Raw genomic sequence first — 22,849 nt, 5'->3', positions numbered from 1 at the left:
CTATTGAAGGCTGCTCTGCTCCCTGCTGTGCTCTTTGCTTCAGCGTGACCCTACCCCCCCCCGAAATTTTCAACCCCCCCCCCCCCCGAAATTTTCAACCCTCCCCGAAATTTTTTTCTGGCTACGGCCCTGGCGATTATGATACAGATAATTGTTTTTACCTGCTTGGACTATAGACATATCAAGAAATGCAGCAAAATATGTACCCTGTGCCCTGGGAAGGAGGAAAGCCAGGTTGTTTGTGTTTGTGCACCTTCTGAGCCAGGTGACTGCCTGCTGAGTCAGGAATGGCGCTGTGCCATAAATGATCACCTCCCTCCCAGTCCCAACCTTGATTCTGCTGTGAAGCCCTGAATGGTAAGGCTAGCAGGAAGTTTTCATTGCAGATTTAAATTTAAGGAGTGGAAATTTTGTGAGAGTGTTTATGCTGTCCTCCAGATCCTTTTACAAGTGGTGAAGAAGAAATGCATGGTAGAACAATGAAGAGCAAAGGTATTTCACACTGCTAGCACACGGCAAAGGCTTTTCTGTTCTTTTCTGCCACTCCCCCAGGCTGAGTGCTCTGCAAAGCAGCCTCTGTCTTCCTTTGACAAAAGGAGGAGGGTTTTCAGGAGAGACAAGTTAATCTTACTTGTGGATGAACAGGTCAAAATGAGAAGCCCTGGAGGCTCCATAAAGGTGGTTTCTCTGCTGGTATCTGTGCTACTTTAGTGCTTGTGCTCCTTATTTCTTTTTTGAGTCTTGTTTTGTGTGCATTTTGGACCTAGCATGTGAATAGCACTTTCTGCAGCCATGCAAAGAGCAGCAGAATACCTGAGTCCAGATGCTCAGGTAAGGGACAAAAAAACCCAAAAAACACACTGCTTTTCCTACCCTCTATGTTTCCAATTTGCAAAAGAGATTCCTGCAGTTTGATTGCACTGAATGTAGTTGTCCCCCCTGTGTTGTGTGTGTTAGAACAGTTCATGCAGACTTCTGAGGCGTAAATATTTTTCTTAGTGTTTTGATTCACTTGAGTGGTTTGAAAGACTAATGACTTTTTTGGGGCAGGATCTTATTGGGAATGCTTTTGTGTTATAGAAAATTCCCTGGCTAGTGTTGCAGATATGAACTATTTTGCTTCTTGCATAGCAAGTCAACCCTAAGTTGTATAGGGTTGTCCACAGTAGGGATGCTCATATGGACTTGCTATAGAAAACAGAACTTTTAGTGCTGGTTAACCACCATGTCTTCGTTTAGGAAACGGTGCTTCCTGATGCAGCAATTGCTACGTCCACATGTGTTGCTTTCCTTATTTAGCTTATACCAGGGCCATAGCCAGAAAAAAATTTCGGGGAGGGGTGAAAATTTCAGGGGTTTTTTTTGAAAATTTCAGGGGGGGGGTTGAAGCCTGCCTCCTAGCTCACACAGAAGCAAAGAGCACAGCAGGGGGCAGAGCAGGCTTCAGTAGCTTGCAGCTCCACCCCTGTCAACCACCTCCACCAAGTCTGGCCTCCTTAATGAGAGCATTCAACACGCCCCCCCCCCATCTTGATTGCTTCGCTACATTGGCTATTGCTGCAAGTAATGACAGTGTGAATAAACTGTCAATATTTGCTTGAGATAGAGCTTGTAGTTCTGGAAGGACTCTTAATTTTTTGCGTCTCATAGATTTAGCATGGGGATTTGGTTAACCAGTTAAAATTCATGAGTAAACCAGGTTGTTGTAGGTTTTCCCGGGCTATATGGCTATGTTCTAGAGGCATTTTCTCCTGACATTTCGCCTGCATCTATGGCAAGCATCCTCAGAGGTGGTGAGGTCTGTTGGAAGTAGGAAAATGGGTTTATATATCTGTGGAATGACCAGGGAGAGACAAAGGACTTTTGTCTGCTGGAGCTAGGTGTGAATGTTTCAACTGACCACCTTGATTAGCATTTAATGGCTTGTAAGTGCCTGGGGGGAATCTTTTGTTGAGAGTGATTTGATGTGCCTGATTGCTTACTCTCTGTTGTTTTGCTGTTGTAATTTTTGAGTTTTTTAAATATTGGTAGCCAGATCCTGTTCTTTTTCATACTTGTGGATTTCAATGGCTTCTCTGTATAGTTTGACATGGTGGTTGTGAGAGTGGTCCAGCATTTCTGTGTTCTCAAATAAAATGCTGTGTCCAGGTTGGCTCATCAGGTGCTCTGCTATGGCTGACTTCTCTGGTCGAAAATGAACAGGATCTGGCTACCAGTATTAAAAAAACTCAAAAATTACAACAGCAAAACAACAGAGAGTAAGCAATCAGGCACATCAAATCACTCTCAACAAACGATTCCCCCCAGGCACTTCCAAGCCATTAAATGCTAATCAAGGTGGTCAGTTGAAACATTCACACCCAGCTCCAGCAGACAAAAGTCCTTTGTCTCTCCCTGGTCATTCCACAGATATATAAACACATTTTTCCTAGTTCCAACAGACCTCACTACCTCTGAGGATGCTTGCCATAGATGCAGGCGAAACGTCAGGAGAAAATGCCTCTAGAACATGGCCATATAGCCCGGAAAACCTACAACAACCCAGTGATTCTGGCCATGAAAGTCTTCGACAATACAGTAAACCAGGTTTTTTTTTTACCTGAATTTGGGGGGGGGGGGTATTGAACCCCCCCCCCCCCCCCCGCTCTACAGGCCTGGCTTATACCATTTGTCTCAAGCAAAGGAGACCCTCTTCTTGAATCAGGAAGTTTCTTCAAGCTTGACAGTCTTTGGAAACTTCTGGCGTCCATAAAATAGGCCATGGCTGGTTCAGTGCCTACAGTGACTGAGAGAGATGATATTTTGGGTCAGAGTTTACTTAATCCCTTTCAACCTTGAAAGAAATGTGAATGCAGTAAAACACTCCACTCCCTCAGTTCCAGGTATTCAAACATCCTCCTTTTATCATTTTGCTGAAATAGTCGCATGCATTTGGGTGACACAGAAAGAGAGAGAGTGAAAGGAAGAGAGACTGGGAAAGAAAAAGCTCCCTGGGATCAGTTGTCTCAGCACTTCAAAACTGTGGAGGAGGTAATCTTCTTTGGGAGCATTATGGATTTCTGCTTTTGTGCAGAGTACATTGGATGTGAAGTACTTCCAGAAATGTGTGGGTGTGGTATGACTGACAAGTGTGCAGTGATTAGCAAGAAAGTGTGTATTTGTATAGGATGAAGACAGACAGGAAGTGAGGTTTAAGGAGAAAGACACTTGAGACAGGCCTGCATTATGAGTTGAGAGAGAATACCATATTTATTTGAACCTAATAAAATTCAAATGAACATCGAGCTCTGCTTATTTATTTCCTTTCCCCTCAAAGACAGTTTGAAAACATCTTTCTTCCTCCTCTTCCTCTTGAGGGTAAGACGGGATTTTTATATTTAAAACAAACTTAGAATCCAACAAACAGAAAACACCATTGTTTTTCATCACATAATAGTCGCACTCCCCCTTTTCCAACAAAAAGGGAGATAAAATGTGCAACTGTTGTGCAATGAAATATGATAATTGCACATTCTTTACAAAAGACGGATTAAATACTGATAAGAGTTGTGCAATATGTGGCAAATTAGCTAGTTTGATTCAATAAACCATGATGCACTAGTAAACGAAGCAATTTCATCAAAGCTGTGAACTAATGCTAACTAGGACTTAAACATTGGGAAGAGTTTGGTTTATTGTTAAAAGTAAAAAGTTTGAAATGTGACACTTTATTTAGCATGGAAAGATCCAATCCCATTTTAGTACAAAAAATGCAGGTGAGCGTTCCAATACAGTTGATAAATTCCTATGGTGTGAACATAAGGCTTACACTGGAAAGCAGATTCATGTGTGGTCTATTTTTGTCACATAGATGTTAAGGGAGTGGAATCAGTGCTTTTATTTATAGATTGTGGTTGCAGACAGAAACCTGTTTTTCATGTTGGTCTCTTCCCCAGTGTCACTAAGGCAGTATATGTAAGGGAAATGTGAAAATATATTTTTATATATGTTCCCAGGTGTATTCAAAAGGAACTCTGCCATGTATCTCTAAGACCTATTTATGAGTAGCCATGCTATTATTTTAAAAAATCTGAAAAGCAACAGTAACATGATACTTCTAAATGGAAACAACTAAAATGTCACAAGGCAATAAAACACAAATTTTTCGTTCTCTAGAACTCATTATTAGACTGGGTGTATTCATGCTGGATAGGGTTGGAGAGAAAAAAAATGGTTGAGAGCATGTTGGATGGAGAAGCGCCTAGTCAGAGGCGGCCCTAGGTAATTTTCAATGGTAAGCAAACAGTATTTTGGCGCCCCCCCCCCACCAATTATTGATATATATTTTCTGTTCGTCGTGGGAGTACTGTGTGCCATATTTGGTTCAATTCCATCATTGGTGGAGTTCAGAATGCTCTTTGATTGTAGGTGAACTATACATCCCAGTAACTACAACTCGCATATGTCAAGGTCTATTTTCCCCCAAGAGCGCCTCAAGAGTGCCCCTGGGCACAATCAACTATACTGCAAATGCTTACTTTGCGTAATAGGTTGCTGAGGCTTTCCCCGGACTGCTAGGGCTGTTGTGAGCCGAGGGGGCGCTCCTCAAGTGGTGGTCGAGGGGCATTTACAGAGGCGCCTCTGCGCCCCTGGCAAAAAAAAGTGTACTGTGACCACTTACTTTGCGTAATGGATGAGCCGCCCCTGCTCCTAGTTCTCAGTTTTGTTTAGGAGACATTATGGGGAATTAATTAGTTGAATTCTGTTTGGTATAGAGATGGTAAGTCCTGTAAAAAAATTGGAGAAATTGGGGGGGGGGGAGGATCAATTTGTCCCCCTCCACCCATCCTCACCGTTTTTTTCCAAAGCCATTTCCCCAGAAAAAAAAATGAAAAAAATGTGTAGAAACTAAAAGCCTCGGAAATTTTTCATTAAGGTCTTCATGTTATATAGTTTGAATACCATGTCATAGAAATATTATTTGGCATAGGAAAAGAACATATTCTACAAACTTTTTAATTTTTCAAGAAAAAAAATGGCTTTAGGAAAATCCAGGAAAAACCTCCCCCCCCCCTCCATTTTTCCCATGCCTTTCCAACTCTACTTAGACACAAAACAGCTTTCAGTATAGAGTGCTATTTGGAGGGATTAAGGGTGGTAATTCTCCTTTTAAAATGATCAGTAATTTGTATGTCTTCTTTGTACTTAAATGTTATTTATTTACTGTATTTATATCCTGCTTTTCTCAACCCTAAAGGGGACTCGGAGTGGCCTTACAATCAGCAATAATTCAATGCCATATCAACAAACACTTAATAAAATAAATTAAATCAAATTTAATTTTGATATAAAATTAATTTTTTAATTTAATAAAATAAATTAAATCAAATTTTAAAAAGCAGTAAAACATTAAAACACATTATTATTATGTGAATTATGACCAGGAATGTTTTGACGACGTGGCTGTGTAAGTGTGATGATGACGATGTTGTATTGTAATATGTTTTTAATTGTGTAATGATAATACATTGTGTGGTTTGTATTTTTGTATATGAACACATGTTGTGAACCAGATCTGAGTCCCTCTTGGAGGTGAGAAGATTGGCATAGAAAACTTTTAAATAAATAAATAAATAATAAATTAAACTCACACAATCCGAAGACATAGTTGAAAGCCATTTTGGTCATTATTGCACATAATTCCACTTCACTTATTGCACTGCACTATTTTCCAAAGATTTGGGGCAGAACCATGTTTTTACTTTCTTTCTGAAGGTCAGGAGGGAGGGTGCTGACCTTTTTTCGCTGGGAAGGGAGTTCCATAGCCGAGGGCCCACCACTGAGAAGGCCCTGTCCCTTGTCCCAACCAGCCACATGTTTGAAGGAGGTGAGACCGAGAGTAGGGCCTCCGAGATGGTTCATAGAGGGAGATGTGTACGGACAGATAAGCTGTAAAGCAGAGGTCAGGAGAAAAATGCAATAGTCCTTCTATTAGCTGGGCAGCAGGCTACTTTATGGGGTGTTTTGGGAGCTAGTAAAAGCTACTTTGTCTGGGAATTTGGATATATAGCTTTTCCTGGATTGGATTGCATTCTCCTAAAGGAGCAGGTATATAGCTTGGGAGTATCCCTAGATCCATCACTGTACTGGAGGCATAAGAGGACTCAGTGAGTTGGAATACTTGGCAGCAGGTTTGACTGATGCATTTTCCTGGTTAGCAATAACCTACCCACAGTAGTCAACGTGCTGTTGACCTCATAATTAGGCTAATGTAATGCACTTTATATGGATCTATCCTTGAGGAAGACTTAGAAGCTGCGGCTAGTGTAAAATGCAACCTCATTCTTCTTTTTTCACAACCTCTTTGCCTCTTTCCCTTATTCTAAATCAGATGGATCTCTCATATGCAAGAAACACAACCTTCCTCCAAACTCACCAACCCAACCAACCCTATGCCATTGCTTGTAGTAGTCAGCCTGGCAAGACAGTCTACTCTGCCACACTCAAGTTATCTCCTCTTTCTTTCAGCAATAGTTTATTTAATTTGGTTGGACTGACGAAAAGTAGAGAGGACAGATACGCTTTTTCTGTAATGTTCCAAATAATGCAAATATCTAGGTCTGTGTTTTCAATGCTGTCAATGTGTTTGTTCGTTTTTTTACTTCCACCCACTTTCCATGTTGCTGATTCTTGTGCTTCTGACTAGTAGCACCACGGTCAAAAAGAGATGACACATGGGTTGTTATAGGTTTTTTGGGCTATATGGCCATGTTCTAGAGGCATTCTCTCCTGACGTTTCACCTGCATCTATGGCAAGCATCCTCAAAGGTTGTGAAATCTGTTGGAACTGACACAAATTAATTGTTTGGATTGCTATTATTGCAGAAGGCAACTCAGTACATGCAACTTGTTACTTCCAAGCTTTCAGAATATCTCGGAATATGCAGACTGGTGCATAGTTTAATTTTAGGTATGACGGTAATTTTAAAGTGGAGGAATTTTAGTATTGTTCCTTCTTTCCATAGGCTGAAGCAAGACTGGCAGCAAAGCGTGCGGCACGAGCTGAAGCACGAGAAATCCGGATGAAGGAACTTGAGAGGCAACAAAAGGAAGTATGTTAAGAATATTTTATTGGGTGTTTCCATTGTCTTTATTGCCTTAAGTACAAAAATTGTTTTGCAGTTTTGTAACTCAGTGTCAGCTTCTTCTGGTAGTTTCTAGCAATTCACTAGTACTCACACTCCAGGTGGCTGTAGCTAGCTTTATTTCTACTACATAGATGAGAAAAAAAATAACACTACTAATTTCCTCATGTACCATCAGTCCCTTTTATAATGCTCTTCCCTCCTCCCAAACCCTTCCCCAGCCTTCTCCAACTCCTGTGAATGATTTTTCCTGATGATCGCTTTCTCACAGGACTGCTCTCCTCCTCCAGGTTCATTTGTTAACTCTGACATTGTTTCAGGTATGTTGGCAGGGGCAGGAGTCAAATGCTTGTTCTTCCAAGCTTTGAATCACGTCCTGAGACTCAGTTACAAAAATGGTCTTTTGAGTCTATGAATTACTGATGGTTGTAAGAATTCGGTATTCAGATATGGAAGCATGAAATATGTGGCAATGCTGTAACAGATCTTCACATTCTAGTAATATAGCACAAAATTGGATGAGACCAGAATTACAATACATACTTTTGAGCATTACCTTTTATAATGTCATGAAACCAGAAATTTTTATATAGGGTGGAAAATTTGTCTCTTCAGGGAATCCAATATCTTTGTTTTTATTTTTGGTTCCTAATCACCCATTAGTGAAAGGAAAGGAAGTTGGAAGCAGTATTTTCCACTTAGAAGTGGAATCGCCTTAGGTCTTCCTCTTCAACAGCCAGAGCATTGTTATTCCCTTTGATTATTATGCTTTCTCTGTTGGATGAAGTCAGTACCTGCCTATTTTCTTGAGGAATGAAAACTAGAAGAACATATGTCAGGCACATTCACAAAGCAGGCATTAACATCTAATTTGATGCTAACAGTGGTTTACAAGATTGCAGGCTGTTTATCTCCATCTTGATATTTAATCAGTGGGCAATATCCTCTCTGAAGACTTCAGTTACAAATAGAAAATATAACTCAACTGGCATGTTGAAAAGCCCTCCTGCTACAACTGTTGCTTCTATTAAAGTAGAATACTCCTTTGTTGGCTCAGCCTGGAGGTTTACATGTCTGGCAGAGTATTTATATCCGCCTGCTGTGCCAGGCATGAGTAATAGGATTTCCTAAACAGCATTACAACAAACCACAGTGAATAAATATCCTGACCCTTGCTGCGAAGATGCCTATAATGTTTATAATGTAAGGGAATGATTCTGTTACAAGAGCATGTTAGGTCTCTAACAGCTTCCTACTTTATGCATTCAGAATGTGTTTTCAGTGCTTTGAGTATCCTAGTGTTTTATCAATCACATGCATTTGAACAAATAAATCCATTTTAAGAATTTAATGAGCTCACTGAAATTTCACTGGAAACAAAAAGGAGATTTGATAAAACAATGTCCTTTTCCCTAAACAAAAATTAATATCTTAACTAATAAAAGAACGATTATGCTGAAATATTAATGAAATACCATATATTCCGGGGTACTAGATAGAATCATAGAATCATAGAGTTGGAAGAGACCTCATGGGCCATCCAGTCCAACCCCCTGCCAAGAAGCAGGAATATTGCATTCAAATCACCCCTGACAGATGGCCATCTGACACTAGGATTATCCAGCCTCTTTTAAAAGCTTCCAAAGAAGGAGCCTCCACCACACTGCGGGGCAGAGAGTTCCACTGCTGAACGGCTCTCACAGTCAGGAAGTTCTTCCTCGTGTTCAGATGGAATCTCCTCTCTTGTAGTTTGAAGCCATTGTTCCGCGTCCTAGTCTCCAAGGAAGCAGAAAACAAGCTGACTTTTTAGGCATGTAAAACATAAAATTTTGAGAGTCATCTAGTATACCAGGTATAAAATTAAAATAATAATAAAATTACTTAATGTGGCTGCCTTGGCCTCAGCGTCCCCTCCTCCTCCTCCGCCTTGGCTCATGGCAGCCTCCCGGGCAAGCTCCCTGTCCTTCCTCCCTTCCTGGCTGCCTTCCTTGCACAGGCCCAGGCCTCTCCTTTGTTGGCGGCTGGGCCCCTGGGCTGCTTCCTGCGCTGCTCAGGCCACTCTCCTCCTTCCTGTCCATGCCTCGCGAGAAGTGCCTCTTCTCCTGCGAGACAACGTTGTCTTACAGGAGAAGAGGCACTTCTCACGAGGCATGGATAGGAAGAAGGAGAGTGGCCTGAGGAGTGCCGGAGGCCCTTCTGATCAGGCCGCTCTCCTCCTTCCTGTCCAGGCCTCACGAGAAGTGCGTCTTGTCCTGTGAGACAATGTTCTCTCGCAGGAGAAGAGGCACTTCGCGCGAGGCCTGGACAGGAAGAAGGACAGCGGCCTGAGAAGCGCCTGGTTTGGGGAGTCATCTTAAACGGCAAGTATATCCCCAACTCTCTATTTTGTTTGCTAAAATTGGGGGGTCATCTTATAGCCCCAGTCATTTTGTACTCTGGAATATATGGTATGTATAATGACTAAAAAGGGAGTTAATTTTAGAAGTTTTAAAGTTGCAGTACAACAATTGGGAAATAGAAAGTTAATGGGCAGAGGTTCACAAATAGACTGTTTAGTTTATAAGAACATTCTGTCTTAATTTGGTCAGAACTCAGTCATAATATAAATAACTAGTTCCAAAGTTGCCAACTGGATTCTTGAACTGTTGTCTCAGTTGATAGAAATGACACTAGGATTATTGAACCACTTATCCTTTTATAGACCTGAACACACATTTAGAAAATGGAGTATATTTCTATGCCTGAAAGAAACTCTACATTCAAAACAGGGTTTCAGCCAGCTTAGAATAGAAACCATAGGCTTTTACAACACCCAAATTATAGCATTATGATTCCACCTTAACAGCCAAAGATTCATCCTATGTAGTCCTTTCTGGGCTTTGTAGTTTGAGGAGATAGCATGAGAGCTCTCTTAACTTTCAAGAATAATAAATACCTCTCTTTAAATTGGTAATAACAGGATTCCACAGAAAGTTTCCATGACAGTAAAACTGGAATAACAGTAATATAATTGACCTAAAAGCTCTAAAAGCACTAGATCTCCTCTTACTTTGGAAGCTAAGTCATGTCAGCCTTAATAGTCCTTGAATGGGAATACCAGGTAGTGTAGGAAACATTTCGGAGGAAGGCAAACCCTACTTTTCTCCCTTGCCTGAGAAAATCCTGTAAAATGCATGGGGTACAAACAGATATGCAATATTGAACGGTATAAAAGGGTACGTGTTGCATTGACTGGGGCTTGTGGAGCAGGAAAAGAAAATTCTTCATCTTCCTGTCCCCTTTTTAACTTTGCAAAATGTTTTCTCTCTTACATAGTTGTCCTGAAGTCCTCATGATGGGGTTCTATAGAGCAGCAAAGAATTTAAAAAAAGAAATACTATAAAACATGCTTCTCGGTTGATGAATAAAATCTTTAACTGGTGGGAAGCCCCACGGTTCATAACATATTCAGCTCAAAATATGCATGTGTCTTAAAACAGAATTTTCTGTACAATGCAAAAAATGCTGTTTATTGTTAAAAAAAAGACCACATGAAAATTTTGTGCAGAATATGCTCCCAGCGATTGCATTTTCTGCAAAGAAAACACAATCTTTGCACAGAAAATTGTAATTTTATACGGAAATAACTTTCTGAGCAGAGAGTGCTGTTTTTGCACAAACTACAGGTATGCTAACTTTTCTATTGTGTGAGTCCGAAACTGCAAATAGTTTTTGGAGACTTTCACACAGTGGGAAGAAAATTGTTAAATCTACTGCTTATCTTTTGTTTGTGGCTCAAAATGGTTAGTTAAACTTGAAAATGTGATAATTCATTAAACTGTATGTAACTTTTTTGTCATTGTAATATGCTGCCATCCTGAAATACACTTCTTTGAAATTGGATCCATCATTTTGAAATAACCTGTATTTTGAGGTGAAGAGTATATACATCATAAAGCCTTAATAGTAAAAGTGAAATGGTTTTCAGTACGTGATTTGCCTGTACAAGACCTGTGATTATCTGTGAGCAATAGTGTTTATACAGTTTCAGTTCACTAGCATATCGTTGTTGTTGCATGCCTCCTAGTCATTTCTGACAGTGGCAATCCTAAACAGAATCTACCATGGAATTTTCTGGTGCTCAGAGTATGTGACATTTCTGAAGTTGCCTTTTCCTACATTTCCGGGGTGTTGTGCTCTCCTCATTCCCATTTTGTAACATCAATGGCTTATATCAAATTGGTAGTAGATACACTGAATCAATTATATTTATATCAGTGTTCATTTACCATTCAAAATTGATTCACTGGGTTTACTGTATTTGAGATGAGCAACTGGATTTATGTTAGTCCCCCCCCCCCAAATAATTTTGTTTCTCACACAGGTTTCTAAGGCTGTGCATCTTGATTAATTTACTTGTTTAAATTACCGTATTTTCAGGTGTATAACGCAACTGGGCTTATAAGACGGCCCCCAACTTTTTAAGTTAAAATATAGAGTTAGAGATATACTTGGCCTATAAGACTACCCCTCTTCCAACACAATTCTATTGATTCGGTAACTATAACTCTGAGAATGCCTCAGCGGGCATGTCCAAGGCTTGGGACTGCTGGAGTTGTAGTCTGGAGGTGCTTCCTTGGGCCTAGGTGATCACGGTGGCCTTCGGAGACTTCTGCTGGCCGATCGGGTGGCCCTGCTTTCTTCCTCTCTCTCCCAGCTGCCTAGAAATAGCGAAGTGGGAGGATTTGGAGGAGGGCCTTGAAAGTAGAGCAGGGAGAGTGGCGGCGGCGGTGGGGACAAGTCCCTTAGCAGTGTGACCTGAGGAAGAGAAGGAGGAAGGAGGAGGGAGGAGGGAGGAACAGCGTCAGGCCATCTGGGCTGTCCCCACTGCTCTCCCCGCTCTACTTTCAAGGCCCTTCTCCAACTCCTGCGACATGCCATTTCCTTGGGCCTAGGCGAGTCCCGTGGTCTTCAGAGACTTCTGCCGGCCGACCAGGTGGCCTTGCTTCCTTCCACTCTCTCCCTGCTGCCTGGAAATGGTGACGTTAGAGGAGTTGGAGAAGGGCCTTGAAGGTAGAGTGGGGAGAGCGGCAGGGATAGCCCAGTGGGTCTGCTGCTCCTCCTCATGTCTTCCTTCCTCCTTAGCGGCGTGGCCTGAGGAGGAGGAGAAGGGAGGGAGGAGGCATAGTCCTGAGGCACTTCCTTGGGCCTGGGTGAGCCTGGTAACCTTTGGCAGGCCTGCTGGGCTGTCTCCACCACCCCACCACTCTCCCCACTCTACTTTCAAGGCTCTCCTCCAAATCCTCCAACATTGCTATTTCCAGGCAGCCGGGAGAGAGGTAGGAAGCAAGGCCACCCAATCGGTCAGCAGAAGCCTCCAAAGGCCACCGGGCTCACCTAGGCCCAGGAAAGCGCCTCCGGACTATGACTCCCAGCAGCCCTGGGCGGCGGTGTACCTTGGACATGCCTGCTGAGGCATTTTTATGCCTCCGTTATACCCGGCGTATAAGACCACCCCCAACTTTCCAAATGATTTTCCAGAGTTAAAAAGTTGTCTTATATGCCGGAAAATTCTGTAAATACAACATGTCTCTTACACAGGTTTCTGAGACTGCACATCTTGATTATACTTGTTTAGATGATAATGTAAATACAACATGGTGGTTGTTCTTTATCCTCTGAGTGTCCTTAGTTGTGCTACTGGAAATTAAATTGGCAGTAGCTATTCTATTTTAACACAGTTGCCTTCCAGGTGCAGTGGACTGTGTTTTTACAGTGACAGTGATATGGCAAGATTCAGAATCTTTTTGTTGTAATGAGCTAAAGCTGCAGGTTATTTTTCAAAGGTCACTCATCTGAAATGAAATCCTCTGAAGAAATCCCACCCACCCCATGAGCTGAGGCAGCAAAAATCTGCATGCTTCAAAGCATTTGTCCTTCGCTAAGCACATGCTACCTTTGATATCACAGAGCAAATAAATCTGTGTGCTGTTTTTCTAAGAAAATAAAAATGAGAATTATCTTTACTAGTGGACAATGTTGTTTTTTAAAGATAAAGGATTAGTATTCTGCTTTCAGACAAAGGGACATTTACTTTATTTCAGATGCCCTTTCTTAATGTTTTAAACTTAATATTTTGATATCTTAAACTTCAAGATAAACCTTATTCATAGATAAAGGGTTTTTTTGTGTGTAATTATGTTAGAGTAGGGTTTGAATATCTGAAGATTGCAGGAAGTCGCATGTGGAAAGCAGACTGTGCATACATCATCCTGGCATTGATATGAAAAACTGGAAGTAGCAAGGTTGTCTTTCTTCTTGGGAATCTTTGAGCTGTATAATATAATAATATGATGACCCACTTATGGCAGTATAAAATAGGATATTTCTCAGCAGTGGTGTATGGCAGTTAGAAGGACTGAAGAGATTTGGAAGGTCTACCTGCCTGAAATCCTATAAATGCTTTTTAGGATTGAGCTTATTGGTACCTGCCATCTCTTCATTCAATGAAATTCTGTGCCCAGTGTCAGGATTTGTTTAAAAAGCAAGCATTGTATCCCACAGTCTGTTAAAGGTAGAAAATTTGGGCTGTGTAGTACACATCAAATAACTAATTGGGTTTTTGTCAAGTCACACTTTCCTTAGATAAGCATTTTAAATTATTGATATATTTTTGTGAGTTCTTCAGTTAGGTTTACTGTGAACAGGGGCCTGCCACTTATCTGAACTTTCTGTTGTCACTGGATTTTGGTCAGAAATCTGTAATAATACATGCTTTCGCTATATGATACAATTTAGTCCTCCAAACAGAACAGGTATTTGGAAAAGGATTGGGGGGTGGCAGAGATACTTAATTCCTGCTTATGTCCCTTTCTGCAAAGTGTGATTCTCAACTTCGTATTGGCAGAAACGCCAATACAGCAATCCCTTTTGCTGTTGAAGAAGATAAATAGTTGAAAAAGTTGCTAAACTACAACTCCCAGGCCACCAACTATTAAACCCCTTGGGCTGGATGCTACTGGTTGACTCCGTCAATCAGTATAAAACAACTATGAAAGGATATTAACACTAGTTATGTCCTAGTTGTTACTGTACCCAAGGGTGAGAATCCCCCCTCCCTGAGGTCATGGCAGTGGCAATTGCACCATTTATGCTTGTACCAGTTTCATACCTCTTGTCCCCAGCAGCCTCTTGTTTAATCTTCCACACGTTCACCACTCAATATATAAGGTGGTGGAAGCTGCTATGGAAGTGAGGGAGGAGTCACCTACTGAAGGGCCAGTTATTCTCAACATCTCTACTGCTTTGCTCACATTGTATTGTATGTCTTAGCTGTTTAAAACTGTAAACTGTTTTGGTTTATGTCCTGAAATATGAACACCGCCCTTGGTTTTTTAGAAGGGATTTGTTGAGCCAGCTTCAATTGTGCATCTGTTTTCAGATTGCAGAATTTTCAGAGCATTTTGTTTAAACATTTCCTCCATGTGGTATAATCCCTTTTGCTATTGAAGAAGATAAATACTTGAATTTCTGAAAGTATTACTCACTGTTAGCTATCTAAAGTAAAGAGTGATTAAGTAGCCTGATAACCAGCATTATATTTTGCAAAGTGGTATTCTTTGGACAAAATTACGTGTAAATAGAGAAGCTGCTCAGCCTGTCAAGCTATGCCTTATTTAGTTTATATTATTACAAAGTGGAATAGTTGTTTTTCTCTTTTTTTTCTTCCCCTGCCCCTATGTCAAAATCCTCAGTGGAAGTAAAGAGAAATGTTTTTGAAAACTGGTTTTGCAGTTGGGTCTTCATATTAATGTGTGTTAAATATTAAAAAATATATGGAATTCAGTTCTTGTGGGTTTTTTCGGGCTATATGGCCATGTTCTAGAGGCATTTCTCCTGACGTTTCGCCTGCATCTATGGCAAGCATCCTCAGAGGTCTGCTGGAGCTGGGAAAAAGGGGTTTATATATCTGTGGAATGACCAGGGTGAGACAAAAGGCTTTTGTGAGTTGGGCTAGGTGTGAATCTTTTCAACTGACCACCTTGATTAGCATACAATGGGCTGACAGTGCCTGGAGCAAACTCTTCTTGAAAGGTGATTAGATGTCCCTGCCTGTTTTTCTCTCTGCTGTTTTAATTTTAGAATTTTTTAATACTCGTAGCCAGATTTTGTTCATTTTCATGGTTTCTTCCTTTCTGTTGAAATTGTCCACATGTTTGTGGATTTCAATGGCTTCTCTGTGTAGTCTGACATGGTGGTTGTGAGAGTGGTCCAGCATTTCTACTGAAAATAGCTGGTGGTGAGGCAATGGTGAAACAGCGCCGTGATGTCTTCTGGGAACCTCTGGTTGATGAGTGCCATGGTGTCTGCAACTGGGACCATGGTAAATAGAGACACCACATCGAAGCTGATCAGTTTGTCATTTGGATTTAGTTTGAGATTGCTGATTTTTTCAATGAAGTGGGCTGAGTCCTTGATGTAGTGTGTTGTGAGCCCAATGTGGCTTTGTAACTGTGCAGCAAGAAATTTGGCTAAGTCATATGTGGGGGACCCAATGGCACTCACGATTGGTCTGAGTGGGGTGGAGTCCTTATGGATTTTGGAAGACATCACGGCGCTGTTTCACCATTGCCTCACCACCAGCTATTTTCAGTGGGACAATGAATTCTACGAACAGAAAGATGGAGTAGCAATGGGGAGCCCTCTCAGCCCAGTCATAGCTAACTTCTACATGGAACAATTTGAAAAACAAGCTCTTGAAACAGCAACCAAAAAGCCCACTATATGGTTCAGATATGTGGATGACACTTTCACCATTTGGAGCCATGGAGATGAAGAACTCAACAGGTTCCTGGAACATCTTAACAGCATCCACCCTAACATCCAGTTCACTATGGAAAAAGAAAAGGAAGGAAGACTGCCTTTTCTAGATGTCCTAGTCATCCGCAAACCAGATCAACAATTGGGTCACACCGTTTACAGAAAACCCACACACACAGATAGATATATCCATAAAAACTCCAACCATCACCCAAGTCAAAAAAGAAGCACCATCAAAGCCTTGGCAGACCGTGCAAAAAGAATCTGTGAACCCCACCTCCTCCAAGATGAACTGAACCACCTCAACTGGGCTCTCCAGGCCAATGGATACTCCACCTCAGACATCAGAAGAGCTGCAAGACCAAGAACAAGCCACAAGAGTAAAGATGAAGATCCACCCAGAGGAAAAGTGTTCCTGCCATACATCAAGGGAACCACTGATCGCATAGGGAAGCTGATGAGGAAACACAACATACAAACAATCTACAAACCCACCAGGAAAATCCAACAAATGCTACGTTCAGCAAAGGACAAGAGGGATCCTCTCACCTCTGCAGGAGTCTACCGTATACCATGCAGCTGTGGACAAGTCTACATAGGGACCACCAAACGCAGCGCCCAAACAAGAATCCAGGAACATGAAAGGCACTGCAGACTACTTCAACCAGAGAAGTCAGCCATAGCAGAGCACCTGATGAACCAACCTGGACACAGCATTTTATTTGAGAACACAAAAATGCTGGACCACTCTCACAACCACCATGTCAGACTACACAGAGAAGCCATTGAAATCCACAAACATGTGGACAATTTCAACAGAAAGGAAGAAACCATGAAAATGAACAAAATCTGGCTACGAGTATTAAAAAATTCTAAAATTAAAACAGCAGAGAGAAAAACAGGCAGGGACATCTAATCACCTTTCAAGAAGAGTTTGCTCCAGGCACTGTCAGCCCATTGTATGCTAATCAAGGTGGTCAGTTGAAAAGATTCACACCTAGCCCAACTCACAAAAGCCTTTTGTCTCACCCTGGTCATTCCACAGATATATAAACCCCTTTTTCCCAGCTCCAGCAGACCTCTGAGGATGCTTGCCATAGATGCAGGCGAAACGTCAGGAGAAATGCCTCTAGAACATGGCCATATAGCCCGAAAAAACCCACAAGAACTGAGTGATTCCGGCCATGAAAGCCTTCGACAATACAATATATGGAATTGTTGCAAAGAGTTTGGTACAGTATAAATGCCTGATTTATTGTGCATTGTGGCAGCAATAAAAGATATAAAGTACACCAGGCTCCGCAAATGTGCATTTATGTACAGCCCTTCACATTTTCAGGCTGACGTTTGCAGACTTGATTAGTCACACATTTAATTAAAATATTCTGTCTAGGTTCTTCAATGTAACTATTGTCACCTTTCACACAGAGAACCTTGAGATTCCTACATAGAACGCCTCTCTAGGAATCTCTAAGCCCTCCGTTGCAATTGTATGGTCATCTTCCATAGGCATTCCTAGAGAGGTGTTCTCTCAGGACAAAAAAATAATGCTTTTTCACTTCCATGTGGTCTTGTGCCGCTATCCCCAGCAAATGTGGAGGGCTGCTTGTCTTTATTCACTGGGTTGTACTTCCCAGTGCATTTGAATTTTGGTTATGATTTGACAGTCATGGAATGTGACCTCATTGATGAGTTGCAGTGGAGACAGGGTAGGAAACTGTGTGCTGTTGTGCTGCTAAATCTTCAGCTTGCTCTTAACAGATCTGCACAGCTGATAGCTATGCCCATGGAGATCTATCTTAGTTGAAATTACTAGCCCAAGAATGTTAATAGAGATGTCACATTGATGGATCTTATCTCTGGGTCTTAATACATCATGGTGATCTCTGTACAAAATAAAACAATTTCCTGCAATTTCCCCTTCCCTCTTAAGTATGTATTTCACACTTAGTAAAAAAATGTTCATTTTGAGGTAATAATTTCCATTGGTTTTCTTGCAGCAAAAACACCAATGCATCCTGTGCCAACTTAAAGACTAACCAGCTTAATTGTAAACCATTGCAGGTTTTGTTAGCCTTTAAGGATGCATTGCTGATCTTGCAATGTGGTTTATGCTGGGTTTTTTTTTTTTTTACTAGTCCACTGGAACACGAGTCCTTTGTTTTACTGTATCTGCGGAAACCTCTTCTCTTTTCCTTATAAATTTCTCCTTTCTTTCCTTCCTCTGTCCTTATAGATCTATCAAGTTCAAAAGGTAGGGTTTGCTTAACATCTTGTGTGATTGCATGCCTTTTTTCTCTTGCATCAGGAGTCTTGATAACCCTTGAGAAATAAAACATCCTAAACATCCCAGGTATGCAACTGGATTTATCTGGAAATTGAGTGTGTTTGGATTGCTGCTAATAACTTAATTAGACCGAAGAGGAGTGATATTATGGCCTGTTCTTATAGCAGCTTCTCCCATAGCTGAATTACTGTTATAATACTATACTAGAAATCAAGGGAAGCATCACCCATAAAGGAATCAATTTGCAGCTCAAAATTAACCCACATTGGTTACAGTTTTTAAAATCATATTGCTTATACCAAGTTTGCTAGTCTCTGATCTACCGTTGGATATGCAAGCATGGCCATGAAGATTGGAAATTTTTTTTGTATGCCATGTGGGGATCACCATGCACAAGAACAAGCCAACTAGATGCATTTTATATCAAATATATACATAGTGAGCACCATAGAACAACAGTAGCTTAGTGCTTATTGACTTTTGTCTTTAGAGTCATAATTATTTGGTATTCTGCTACAACTGAGTGGCAGTAGTACAAAGAAAAGCTATATCTAGCAAGTCATCGGTGCGAGAAAACACCTGTAAAATCGGCAGTAAAAATTACAATTGCATTATTTTTTTAGAGCTATAGGTAGTTCAGGACTGTGGTTGCATCTTGTCTTATACTACAGGGTGAGGCAGCATAACTTTCTTTTTTCAAAACGTAATGAAACCCATTGTATGAATGTAGGCGCATACCTAAAGTTTTGTTTTACGTAGTTTTGAAGGTCAAATTAGGTAGGCGACGTCCCCCATTCTCCATTCTCAATACACTGAGTAAACCGATTTCTGACGTTTGTCATGACTCTTGCCAGCATAGCAGGCGTTATGTTGGCAATTTATTCCTGGATGCTGGTCTTGTAGGGTCCTTGGACGGTTCACATAAACACGGGATTTCAAAAAACCCCATAGAAAAAAATCACAAGGGCCCAAATCTGGAGAGTGGGCCGGTCACTCCAAATCCGCTCGAAAAGTAGGCCTCAATGGCAAAAGCACGCTCCTCACTGTTCCAGCGCATGATGGCGACTGAACTGTGTCAGGACAAAACTTTATACTCCCGCCTTTTGAATGAGACCACTACGTCTTCAACCGACTGAATGGCACGCATTTTAAAAAAGGAAGTTATGCTGCCTCACCCTGTAAAATAGTATAGCATAAAAATTAGACAGACTGCAGTATACTTCAAACACTGAATGATTATGGTCCATTAACATATGGGAATACAGCACTATAAAAAGGCAAAACTTGTTAATTTTGATTGCTTTGCTGATGTATTAGGTCCAACCATTCTCTGTTGAAGGTTTTTTAAAAATAAAAAACAGTAGTCAGGTTTTGTCATTATATCAAAACGTTAAGGCTTTGAGTCTCCTTTGCGGAGAGAAAAAGCAGGGTATAAATAGTAATAATAATAATATGAAGAAGAAGAAGAAGGGCTCACTTCTCAAATTTTGGGTAATCTGCTGTTTGCTTTGTCTCAGAAGTCACACTAACAATCAGGCTCCTTTTGCTTGGGAGACCTTCTGCTCCTCTTTTGCATGCTTTCACTGGATGACTGTGCTTTACTAATGCTTCTTGAAAGTGTCAGAATGACAGTAGAAATTAAGCTGTTTGTGAAATGCTGTCCTTCTGCGCATTTTCATGTTTGCTTTAGGCCTGGGCTGTGCACGAGATATGCTGTTTTGAAGATTTAGAGGTGATACTGAAGAGCTGTCATTGCCTGCAATCTCACCATGGTCTCTCATCAAACCAGTTTTGTGGGCTTCGGTAGTGCTTCGCTCACTCCTGGGGTGGGAGTGGTGCTGAAATCAATTTCCAGAAGTTTAATGAGAAGTGCTGTTTGGGCTGTTTTGATCACCTTAACATCCTCCTCCTTGGGCTTTGGGCTGGCTTTGAAGGTTTTTCATTTAAAAAATGAGTGATTTATGGAAAATGGCATGACATGTCATATCTTATGTATGTAAACTCACATGTAGTGTTGAGCAAGAATTGTGTGGTGTTCCAGGTATCCTAACATCCATTACACAGCCCAAGGGGGAAACAAACCAGACCTGTTAGGAGAAAACTGGTGCCATTTTTTGAAATCAGGAGGTCAAATATATTGAGAAACAGGACGCCTGGATGATTGATGTTTTTATCATCCTTGTGGGAGGCTTCTCTCATGTCCCCACAATTGGGAGCTGGAGCTGATAGAGGGAGCTCATCTGCCTCTCTCCGGATTCGAACCTGCGACCTTCAGTCCTGCCAGCACAGGGGTTTAACCCACTGCGCCACCGGGGGCTCCGTTTTTTTGTGGTCACATGGACAAATAAAAAAGTACTTATTTTGACATCTATGTTGTCATTGCTGAAGAAAAGGAAATGACCACATACAACACAGGAAGATAAATTTTAGATGATCTAGGTGCTAAGTTTTTTGTCCAGAATTATCTGTGAACCACATCAGACTTGGAAATGAAATGAATTTTTTTCAAAAATCTAAAGTCTCATCCTGCATCCCATTTAAACACTACTTCTGGAGCTCTTCAGAAATAAAAAGGAGAGGGTGAGAATCCAGCAAGGGCTGTCCCAAAGACCTGAAATCTGCAGTAGTAGCTTTGGGAAGGGTTTGTATGCAGTCATATTTTTCCACCCCAATATACAGCATGAATCTATTAAACCAAAACGGATTAGACATGATTTGTCAGTTATTAAATATGATGCCATGTCAGATAGTACTCTAATGTCATAATATCTGAGTAGAAATTTTAACAATGCCATACAATATTAGCAGCACCACATGAATAATTACGATAAGGATTTATATCCCTCTTCAGTCTTTGAAAACCAAAATAATCTGTGGTGGTTCGGCAAATTCTCAATAACTAATTATACATATTCACATGCTTCATTGTTTGCCAAGGAGATAGTGGAATAATCAGTGCTCTACAATGCATTACAACATTTCATCGCATAATAGTTGCCATTGAATAATAGCCGCACCCCCATTTTTGGGTTGTGGTTTTGGTATGTAAGAATTCCTCACATAATAGTCACACCCTTGATCTCGGCAGCCTCTCCGCTGTAATTTTATTTATTTATTTATTTATTTATAATTCAAACTTACATGCCGCCACTCCCCTGGGGCTCGGAGCGGCTTACATGAACAGGCTAAAATCTAACACAATTTAAAAACAATTTCAAACAATTTAAAAACAATTTAAAAATAGCAATGTCAGAGATCAAAGGCCTGTCGAAACAGATATGTCTTACATGCCCTGCGGAAAGCTGATAGGTCCCGCAAGGCACGGACTTCAGGTGGCAGAGTATTCCAGAGTGATGGTGCCACTGCTGTAAAGGCTCTGCGTCTGGTTGCTGTTAGACGCAAGGTCTTGACACTGGGGATTTCCAATAGATCTTGGTCCTCAGAACAGAGGGATCTCTGGGGTTGGTAGGGGGTGAGGCGGTCCCTCAGGTACATCGGCCCCAGACCATGCAAGGCCTTCAAGGTGAGTACCATCACTTTGAAAGTGATCCGGTGCTCAATTGGTAACCAATGCATCTGTAGTAAGATTGGTGGAGCCCATTACACTCACCCATCTACCCACGTCCCCAAAGACCCACCCACTTTCTTCACTCACCCATCTGACTGCTACCCCTCTGCTCCCCCGACATACCCAATTTTCACAAGAAATTGTGTTGCACCATAACACTTGCCATTACAGCTGATTGAAAGGAAGTTACTGCCTTTCATCATTTTCACACAATACCTGAGGGAGTACTACATCAGATGTATATACGAGTTCAGGCAAAGCATTGAATGGACTTAGAACTCCTGGTAGATTGAGTTACAACTGTGTGGAACAGAAGACCAGGTGCACTATGGAAATAGTTGTCTCTGCTAGTTTTGGACCGTTTCTGAAGTCACATTGTCAAGGAATTGAAGTAACTTTTCTGTGACAATACAACACAAGAGAGTGATTCCTGGTGGCTTAATCTCTATCTTGTAGCCACTGGAACAAACCACTAGAACTGATGTGCACATGAGTCATTAAGAGTTGGGATCTTATCACAGAGGACATTGTTGTAAAATGCTTTAAACAAACTGGCATTTCTAATGCACTGGATGGATCAGAAGATGATGCATTGTGGGAGAGGGATGGTGAGGAGAAAATATAGCAAGGACCGTGGTGCAGTCTTCTGACAAGGAAGATACAAATGTTTAACCTTGTAAAATTGTTTTCTGGATACTCCTATATATGCTCTCAAGTTGTTTTCAACATTTTATTAAAAGGCTACTGTTTTGGGACCAGGAAAAAAGGCTTCCCCCCTCTCGTGTAATAGTTGCACCCCCCTTTTTTCTTAAAAAAAGGGGAAAGTGTAACTATTAAGCGGTATTATCTGTTTAACGTTTGAACTCAGACTAGCACCTTCATTCCCAAATGCAAAATAACCTGGAAGTGTCTTTTCTTGTCAGTTACACTCAGGGATGAGCAATCCCATCCCTCTTATTGTTCTTTGTAACCTGGGAGTCATGATGAAGCTTGTTCGCTTTCTGCACAGAGTTAGGGCACCGTGGCCTACATATTTTCATTGTATATGAAGATTTTTTAAAAAACAGGTAC

General features: G+C 41.2%; 1 protein-coding gene across 30 annotated transcripts in view; it reads left to right on the top strand.

The window, feature by feature from the left end:
• The window catches only part of LRRFIP1 (LRR binding FLII interacting protein 1), a 164,916-nt gene that overhangs the window by 53,760 nt on the left and 88,307 nt on the right, over positions 1–22,849 (top strand). For 18 of the 30 annotated variants that reach the window (XM_067470546.1, XM_060781761.2, XM_060781752.2 and 15 more), the window contains exons 2-3: positions 7,005–7,091; positions 18,160–18,177. In XM_067470546.1, coding sequence (XP_067326647.1) covers positions 7,005–7,091; positions 18,160–18,177 — 105 coding nt within the window. Of the gene's footprint in view, positions 1–777; positions 832–7,004; positions 7,092–18,159; positions 18,178–22,849 lie in introns of those variants that run through there. The other 12 variants (XM_060781771.2, XM_060781734.2, XM_060781723.2 and 9 more) reach the window with 2 other exon arrangements.

This window comes from Anolis sagrei, chromosome 1, assembly GCF_037176765.1.
Source record: "Anolis sagrei isolate rAnoSag1 chromosome 1, rAnoSag1.mat, whole genome shotgun sequence".
Taxonomy (NCBI): domain Eukaryota; kingdom Metazoa; phylum Chordata; class Lepidosauria; order Squamata; family Dactyloidae; genus Anolis; species Anolis sagrei.
Note: the sequence above shows the minus strand (reverse complement) of the source record. Positions and strands in the feature narration are given on the sequence as shown.